At 51.3% G+C, this 9,429-nt stretch overlaps 1 protein-coding gene across 1 annotated transcript; it reads left to right on the top strand.

Moving 5' to 3' along the window:
• The first annotated feature begins 4,089 nt into the window (after positions 1–4,089).
• On the top strand, positions 4,090–9,429 carry Inmt (indolethylamine N-methyltransferase). The gene is made up of 3 exons (XM_006986912.4): positions 4,090–4,297; positions 5,535–5,742; positions 8,785–9,429. Exons 1-3 carry the CDS (start codon positions 4,150–4,152, stop codon positions 9,206–9,208), a joined length of 780 nt encoding a protein of 259 aa, XP_006986974.1. The 5' UTR covers positions 4,090–4,149; the 3' UTR covers positions 9,209–9,429.

Raw genomic sequence — 9,429 nt, 5'->3', positions numbered from 1 at the left:
GGTAAGGTCTTGCAAAGCCAGCCTTGGAGGGCCAGAGGCCTGATGCTAGCCCTCCCTGGCCAGCCTGATGCTAGCTACCCAGCACCTCATCCCACTTGCATTTGCAGAACTGATGGATGTGACTACACTATCCAGAGCTTACACAATGGAAGGGACACCTTGGGGTCTGTGTTCATCCTTCCCAGAACAATCTACTCTACTTCCGCTCTTTCAGCCAGTCCACTGGCCCTCCAGAGGCCTCCCGCCTGGCTTCCACCTGCCTCTCCACCACCTTTGCCCTCTTGGTCTCTATGGATACACTGATTCTAATTCAGCCACGGGTCCTCACAGAAGCAGGGAAATCTGCTCAGGGTTGAGTCTCTTATGGAAATATTCTAAGAGTAGTGTTTTTTCCTCATCAGAACCACTGACGTAACACTGCAGGATGGCCAGTAACCCTGGCCTCTACCCCAAGATGCCACTAGCCCCAGGTTCCCACCTGGGATAAACAAAAATGTCTCCAGACATTGCCAGTGGGTCCCTGATAGGCCAAACTGCCGCCTTCTGAGAACAGTCCCAAGGTTTCCGTTACTACTGGGACAATTTCTGTCCCTTCTAAGAACATGGACATCATTTTAGACTTTTGTTTTGTTTTTTTGTTTTGTCTGTGGGGTTTTTTGTTTTGTTTTTGTTGTTGTTATTGTTTGTTTGGTTTTTGGTTTGGTTTTTTTGAGACAGGGTAGCCCTGACTGACCTGGAAATTGCTCTGTAGGCCAGGCTGGCCTCAAATTCATAGAGCTCTGCCTGCTTCTGCCTCCTGAGTGCTGGGATTAAAGGCATGCACCGCCACTGCCCCACAATGCAAATGGGCAAATTTCAAGCTACCTGTGCAGATATGGGGCCACCTGAAAATTCTAGGGAACTAGATAATCTCAGTGTCACATCATGTAGGAAAACACAATCCTCCACTGTGCTCCTGGGGCCAGCATTCCTGGCCTTCCTGCTCGGGACTGTGAAGAGAGAATCCCACCCAGGAGAGGGGACCTATGGGAAAATCCTGCCTTGCTAGCAAGCCCCACTTTGTGCCAAATCCCAAAATTCGTGTTCAACATCTTCGCACATACTACCAACACTGAACAGTTTCCCCAGCCCTAGACGGAAGGGAGTCAGCCCAAAGAGAAAGGAAAAACTAATCTTTCTCATATTTTACCAGAGGGAAATTAAGCAGACACTTAGCCTAAAAATTTCAAAGTCAAAAAGAAAATAACATGGCAAGTCTTTGACTAAATTATTTGTACTGAAAGTTTTCAGGCCTTGACTCAGCAATCACATGTGTAAAAGGCCAATCAAAAGCCAGACCAAAATCACAGATTCCATTCATCCCCGTAGCTGTTAGGATTTCGATTGTAGGACACCAGGGAGCACAACTAACATATTCAGGTGGCCATCCCAGGCACATGTGGGGACAGGGAGGAAGGAAGGGATCTTTGCACAAGCGCTCAGGTGCAAGTGTCAGATGTGAGAAACCCTAGACAGATGTCACACCTTCAGTGTCCCCACTCACGTTAACACACTAGGATTTAGCTTCCCCGGATCTCAGCTTCAGTCCTTCTTAAATAAATTGAGTAGGCGACTAATTGTATTTTTTACAGCTGGATGGGCAGCTGTGCAGCACCATTCTCGCGGAGAAGAAACACCAGAGACCAGGCTCTGTGAATTCCAGGAGAGTGGGGGGAGGGAGTGTGCTCCCCACAGTGAAAAGGGCGAGAATGGCGATGAAAGGTGGGCTCCAGTTCATCTTTGTGAGATGTTTTCCCAAGCTCTAGACAGCCTGAGAGAAAAAGATCGTCTTTCATTCTGGGTAGCAGGTCCCTTTCATCTGGCTTCAAGGATGGCGTCTAAGGGCGTGCTTGGAGATCCAGGGGTAGGGTTACATTACTGGGCCCCCCAAGTGATTCCCTGAGCTCATAAGGCAGTATGTGAGCAAATACATGAACCACACAGCTAAGGGCAGAGAGCATGAGGGAGGCCTCAGGGGGATGAACAGGGTGAGGCTCATCATTGGTCTGTGTTCCCGCTTTGGGCATAGAGCCTCGAACATGAATCTGGAGCCTCTGCTGCTGCCAGAGCAGCCTTGGACATCACACTACCCCCTTCCTTGTTGTTGAGGGGGCATCTATCTACCTTACAGGTTGTTGTGAAGATGACAGCAGACTCCTGTCACATAGTAGGAGACCAGTGTCAGGAACTTTGCCTGTGCTGTGACACCCGCATGCCATGCTTGCCCTCTGGCAATCCGCTCTGAAGTTTGCTGCCCAGAAGCTCTCACCCTTGGATGACTTTTGGAAAGAGAGAGAGCAAGCTTGTTTTGTTTTTATCTTGTGATCTTTGCCGAGTCATCTGCAGTGGTGCATGTTAGGGGGAGTTCCTGCAGAATTCTGCAACTGGTTTGATTCCTAGCATTGATCTGCCTTTTGTAACTGCTACCTTTTGTGTCCAGTACCTTCTGTTGGAAGTATGTAAGTCTTATCTGAGAGTTTCCTAAGGGTTCAAAGCTTATGCAGAGCTTGGTTGCAGGAGAACTGGCAAGCCAAGATGTCTCTGAACTGAGAATTTGTCTTGGCATTGTCTCTTTGGGGAACTTAGATAAGAGGTACACAGAAATTGACTTGCTAAAGGTATGAAACATACAACAATAAAAAAGCCCTTTGCTAAGCTGCAAAGTCAGTTTGCCAGAGGCTGACACCACCCCCCACCCCACCCCACCCCACAGCTGGAAAGGCTAAAAAAAAAAAAAATCATCCTTAGACTGCCTCTGTGTCTTCCTTCCATGGCGTGAACCCACACCCGATACAACAGATGCAAGGGTATATGCAGCCTCTCTGTCAATTTTCCCTTTCCCTTTGTGGTAGCAGCTGTGCTGGTTAGTTTTTGCCAGCCTAACACAAACTAGTCACCTGGGAAATGGGAATCTCAAGTGAGGAATGGCCTCCATCAAACTGGTCTGTGCAGTGTTTTCTTGGTTAATGACTGATAGGGGAGAGCCCTGGGCACTGTGGGTAGTGCCACCCCTCGGCCAGTAGTCCTGGGTTGCATAAGAAAGCAGGCTGAGCAAGCCAGTAAGCAGGGGTCCTTCAAGGTCTTCCTCTGCTCCTGCTTAAGGTCCTGTCCTGACTTCCATCGATGATGGGCTGAGCAGGAAGTATAAGTCAAATAAACCCTTTCCTCCCCAAGTTGTTTTTGGTCATGGCGTTTACCATAGCCCTAGAAAGCATACTGGGGTGGCATCTTTCAAAACAACTAGACCAGACCACACCAGATCTATGCAAGCTAATGCTCCGGGGGGGGGGGGGGGGGGGACACGGACAGGACACATGCACATGTGCACAGCCGTGTATGTGGGTATGTGGAGCTCTACACAGTGCAATGATACTTTCTCGTGTATGTTAACACTTTTTCAATTGTTTGTCTAAATAGAGGCCTTGGCCAACACAGGCCTGATGATTGAGGGAAGTGCAGTCAAAGTTTACTCCTGAGCTAATAAAAGAGAAGCCATTAAACCAAGTGAGAAAACAAGATTAAAACCACTGAAGAATCATTAACTCAGTTAAAGACAAGCTGTTTACAAAGGCAAATTCACCGAGTGCAGGGGAGAAGTTCTGACAATCTCGGATCCTACTTCCCCATCCCAAGGAGCAATTCTGCTCAGTTCTTGTATTGTCTGCAGTAGCAGCGATGAAGCCCAGGGGGTTGAATGTGCTGGCCAGGGGCCAGGCCCTGAGTCTCCACCCTCTACTCTCAACCCCAAGAGTGGAGCATCGCTGAGCAGCCCCTGGTCTCTCTGGTCCCTGTCTCTTTCTCCTTGTTCCTCTGTAATTCTCTGCCTCTCCCAATCTGAGCAGGACCACCTCCAAAGACACCACCCTGGGGAACGAGGCATGAGTGCTTCCTCAGGACAGGACTCGGGGCACCCTAGCATTCTCTTGCTTCATCACAAAAATCAAATCCAGCCAGGAATCTGACACCAGCTCTCTGATGTCATTGGCAGGGACCCTAGCTCCACCCTGAGAAGGGAGGTCTACTCAAAGAGGTTATAAAAGGTGTAGTGGGAAGGAAGGAGCACTCTGCAGGGGTAAGAGGAGTACAGACAGCTCTGACAGGCTGAGCAGAATGGAGGACAAGGTATACAAGGACTATGAAAAAGAATTCAGTCCCCGAGACTACCTGGACACCTTCTACAACTTCAACTCAGGCCCCGTGGCAGAGCGGGAAATCGTGAAGTTTAGCTTGCAGAACCTTTACCAGACCTTCTCTGCGGGTGAGTGGCTGAGGTCCCCCTGGGGAGGGGCTGGAGCGGTGCCAACGTGAAGAGCTCACTCTGTACGTACAGATGCTGCAGAGCTGACCGGTCTGGCGGCCCACAGGACCCACAGATGGCGATGCATGTGGGTCCAGTGGAGCCATGCCTCGAGAGCTTGCAGCCACTGTCAGCCTCGGTTGCTTCCCTTGTAAAATTCGAGGGGTACACCCAGATTTGTGGAGCTCGCAGGCCGCTGCTGCTGGGAGAAGTGACAGGGTGGGCATGAGTACCAAAGCTGCTCTACCCTCCTCCTCTGCCACAGGCCTTCCAGAGAGTTCTCCGGACTTTCTGGGACCTTGAATCTCTCTGAAAAGCTGATGAAAACTGTTACACACACAAGCATACATGCATACAAGCATCCACAATTTCTGCCCCCCCCCAAAACATCTAAGTGGGGGCACTAATGCTCAGCATTGTGGGGAGGGAGAGAAAGACAGCCAATAGTAGCACCAGCAAGAGTAAAGCATAATAGTTCAGAGGGCCGAGCACCAGTGGGAAGAGTGTGTTCTGTGTGACCCTGGAGATTGCATAACCTCCCCCCTCCCCCCCCCCCTCCCCGCAAAAAACTTTCTTAACCAGACATTCAGTGCCAAGGAAGGGATATCAAGGAGCTCCCTCAGAATACAGAAGAAGAGAAGCTCGGAGCTCCTAGGGAAGGCCGGAGCAGAGTTCAGGCGCTGGTTCTTGGCAGGGGCATAGTAGGCGTAAAAGGAGACTGCAGGGGGGAGGGGGGAGGGCTTGGAGGCCACACCCTAGGGCTACCCTTGTACCCTAGGGCTAGCCTTACACATGGCTCCCTTTTCAGCATACCTGAAGGGCTCTGAAGAACTGGCCGGCTTCCTTCCCAACCTGTACACCAGACCCTGTCACTCCCATCCGTATGCCAATTTCTAAATTCCACTGTTCTTGGCGATAAGCTAGTGTCAACCGATTACAGATCAATCCTAAATTTATCCAGAAGGCCAGACATGCCTCTCAGGCCTCCACTAGTGTCCTGGAGGCAACAGGGAGGATTTTGAGAATGTCAGCCGCACCCCACCCCCTAGCCTTGCTCCCCAATCCTGTCAACTCACAGCCCAGAGGCAGGAGGCTACTGCCCCCCTCAGCTGGCACCTCCTCCGAGGCTTGGAGTTCTCCACGCACTCAGCAGGATGTGGCGTCAGGGTGCCCAGACATGTCCATGCTATCTCCACAGGAGGTTTAAAGGGCGACGTCCTGATTGACGTCGGCTCGGGCCCCACCATCTACCAGCTGCTCGCAGCCTGCGAGGCCTTCCGGGAGATCATCGTCTCTGACTACACGCCGCAGAACCTGCAGGAGCTGCAGAAATGGCTGAAGAAGGAGCCAGGGGCCTATGACTGGTCCTCCATAGTGCAGCATGCATGTGAGCTGGAGGGGGACAGGTAACCGCCCCGTGTCTTCCACCCACCTCATCCTTCTCAGACAAGGCCCCCGTGGTGCTCAGGACAGCGCAGGGACCTGCCACCCACCTCTCTTTCCTCCTGGTCTGCCTGCACCTCATGAACTTATAACCCCTGGGTCAGTCCAACCTCCAGTCCCAATGCTGCCCCCAAGCTGTCTGGCCCTGCTCCCCCTTTCTCTGTACCTGTTCAAACCAGCTGTGACACCAGCTCCTACGTCACATCCTCCAGGAAATCCCGCTGACTGTCCCAGCTCACACCACTCCCACTTTGCTCTGGTGACTGGCTCAGGGTCTCCTCTGGTGTAGCGGGACACACTTATCATGGAAAGACGTGCTATGAGGTACACCCTCACACTTAGCACTGTGACAAAGCCCCAGAGATCAATACCAGTGGCCTTCTGCAGGTTCTGTGTCCACTTTGGTTCGTAGAGGGCATAAGCCCCAACTGGAGCTGCAAGGGTCAGTGATTCTGCAGCTTGGGAAACTGAGGCACTGGCTTGGAGAGGGTCTTCTAGCCCTCCTCAGAGCAAGGTAAAAACAGGTCAGTATTTCTGCCCTGATCCGGGAGCAGAGGACTGACCTTGTCACAATCCAGGACAGCCTTTGGTGGTCACGGCTAGAGGGACCTTGGAGTTGTCCCACCTGGGTGTCACTATGAGTCAAGAGCACACACAGGCAGGAGGAGGGAGCCCCATGGCCCCTGTTACAGGAGGAAGACAGCCACCATCATGCTAGACTGAGACAGGTCATGTGAGATGAGAGGGGAGGCTTCAGCAGGGACAGGAGAGCAATGGTCTGGGCTAGAGGCGGCCTCACCCAGGAGCTGGGGCTCCTGTAGTTGAGGTGAGGGAACAAGGGCCACATCCCAGGATGACCATGCAAGTGACACGGGCAGTATGGCAAAGGTTGACGACCCACGTATGAAGAGGACACGGTCGGGCATTGGGGAGGGTCACCAACGCCACACATTGGCACCCTCGAGGCTGTGGTAAGAGTGACATGATGACACGTGTGTGTGTATGTGTGTGTGTGAGTGCATGTGTGTGCATGGGTATGTGTGTGTAAATGAGTGTATGTGTGTTTGCATATGTGTGGATGCAGCATGAATGTGTGTGTATGTGGAAGTGTGTATGTCTATGTGTGTGTGAGTGTATGTGTATATGTTAATGTGCATACGTATATATATGTGTGGTGTGTGTGTATATGTGTGCATGTATGTATGTACAATGTATGTGTGTAGGTATACATGTGTGTGTGTACGTGTGTGTGCACACACACATGTGCAAATGGGGCATGAATTCCACAGTGGATGTGTGGAGGTCAGAAGGCAACCTGTGGGAGTTGGTTCTCTCTCCTCAACGTGCAGGCCGGGTCCTATGGGTTCTGAGGTTTGGTAGTAAGCTCCTTTACCAACTGAGACACCCCACCAGTTCAGGACCTGCATCTTTGAAAGAACTATTCCGTACACCAAGCTGAGGAGGGTGTCAAACCCAGTCAGAGCAGCAGGTGGCAGTGTTACTCCCAGCAGTGACAATAACTGGGGGGGGGGGGCGTGGGGGGCCGTGGAGGATGCTGGAGCCTGTAGCAACTCCGCGGGGAGACGGGGGGGGGGGCGGGGGGGGCGGGGGGGGCGGCGTGGAGGATGCTGGAGCCTGTAGCAACTCTGCGGGGCTGGTTAGCCATGACTAGTAGTTTAGATGTGAAGAGGAGCCAAGGGTGACCCCAAGGTTCATGGCCACAGACGCAGGAAGGAGGTAGAGGAGAGCATTTAGACAGCAGGTGCATCTGGGGCGCTGTGGCTGGAGCTGCCTCGGTGGCGCGGCCACGGCCACAGGGTATGACTTGGAACTCCAAGGTTACTGCAAGGCTGGGCTAGGAACCCAATCAGGGGTGGGATAGGATCACTGGATGGCCAGAGAGGAGGCTTGTGGTTGGGTTGTTTTTTTGTTTTTGTTGTTTTTGTTTTGTTTTGTTTAACCCTTTTGTTCTTTGAGGGGCCAGCTCTCAAGAGGCTGAGACAGGAGTCTCGTGGGTTTGAAGCTAGCCTGAGCTACCGAGTGAGTTCTAGATGAGTCTGGGCTACACAGAGAGACCCTGTTTCCAAAAAAGAGCAAGGTTTTTTTTTGGGGGGGGTTGTTTTGTTTTGTTTTTTAGCTTAAAAAAATAATAAAGACAATGGGGAGACAACTAAGTCATACAGTGCTTACCTTGCCTGAAGATCTTAGTTCAATTTCCAGAACCCACATCTTGTGTTTTTTGTTTGTTTGTTTCATTTTGTTTTGTTTTGAAGCAAGAGGTGGTGGCCTGTGCTTATGATCTTAGCACTAAGCAGGCTAAAATAGGAGATCCACAGGGCTTGTTGGGCAGCCAGGCTAGGCTACTTGCCCAATGAGATACTCTGGGTCAACAAAAGAAGAAAAAGGAGACAGCCCCCGAAGGATGACACCTGAGGTTGTACTCTGGCTTCCACACACATCCACAAACATTGGCATGCACATTTTCACACACATATGCACCGACACTCAAAAGGACAAACAAGATAATAATAATGAACTATACCAAAGAGATTGAATGAGTGTAGAGAAGGAAGGGAGATGGGCGGTGGTAGCGCACGCCTTTAATCCCAGCACTCAGGAGGCTGAGGCAGGCAGATCTCTATAAGTTCAAGGCCAGCCTGGTCTACAGAGCGAGTTCCAGGACAGGCTCCAAAGCTACACAGAGAAACCCTGTCTTTAAAAAATAAATAAATAAAAGGAAGGAAGGGATAGTGGAAGAGGAAGATGAACGCAAACACCAAATCCAATATCGCTGGTGGCTGTGAGCAGCTTTGTGCCTCAGTTTCCATCTGTGTAGCAAGTTGCTGGTCAGACTAAATAGTGGGATGGTTGTGGGGCCAGAGAAAATCGCAACAACCACAATAACTATTTTTCATAATTACGAGCTTTTATCATTTATGATATTGGTCCATCTCAATCATGTTGTCAGCTTCAATCACCACAGCACCTCTCTGATCCTCCAACAGAAGCAAGTGGCAGGAGAAGGAGGCCAAGCTCCGAAAGACCGTCACTCGTGTACTCAAGTGTGATGTGACCAAGACACCCCCACTGGGGTCAGCTCAAGTGCCGCTGGCTGACTGTGTGCTGACCTTTCTGGCCATGGAGTGCGCCTGTCTTGACGTGGATACCTACCGGGCAGCCCTGCGCAGACTGGCTGACCTGCTGAAGCCAGGGGGCCACCTGGTCACCATGGTTACTCTGGGTTTCCAGAGCTATGTGGTAGGCCCCAAGAAGTTCCCTGGCGTTTACCTGGAGAGGGAGACGGTCGAGAAGGCTCTTCAAGATGCAGGTTGCCAGGTGCTGAAATGCAACTGCACCCCCCTCAAATACTCGAAGGCCTTATGTGAGGGTCTCTGCTTTGTAGTGGCCCGCAAGAGCCCCAGTGCCTGAGGCCACTGGCAGAGAAGAGCCTTCCCTGGGGAAGTTAGACCCAGCATTCATACAGCCTTGCCCCATGCCTTCCTAACACTGGTCACGCTGCTTCTGTCTATTACCTGGTCACAAGGTCACAAAGAGAAAACCCAAGGTTCTCTATTTTCAGCCCCAACATCCTTTCCCCTTGTTCCTTTTCTTCTAAGTAAAGCTCATTAAAATAAAGTGATTTCTCTGGA

The sequence above is a fragment of the Peromyscus maniculatus genome, chromosome 3, assembly GCF_049852395.1.
Source record: "Peromyscus maniculatus bairdii isolate BWxNUB_F1_BW_parent chromosome 3, HU_Pman_BW_mat_3.1, whole genome shotgun sequence".
Classification (NCBI taxonomy): Eukaryota; Metazoa; Chordata; class Mammalia; order Rodentia; family Cricetidae; genus Peromyscus; species Peromyscus maniculatus.
Note: the sequence above shows the minus strand (reverse complement) of the source record. Positions and strands in the feature narration are given on the sequence as shown.

Excerpts from the sequence above, each read along its gene's own strand:
- Inmt (XM_006986912.4), top strand. The coding sequence starts at position 4,150 with ATGGAGGACAAGGTATACAAGGACTATGAAAAAGAATTCAGTCCCCGA. Across the intron at positions 4,298-5,534 it reads TTACCAGACCTTCTCTGCGG|GAGGTTTAAAGGGCGACGTC; the intron begins GTGAGTGGCTGA and ends CTATCTCCACAG. Across the intron at positions 5,743-8,784 it reads TGTGAGCTGGAGGGGGACAG|AAGCAAGTGGCAGGAGAAGG; the intron begins GTAACCGCCCCG and ends ATCCTCCAACAG.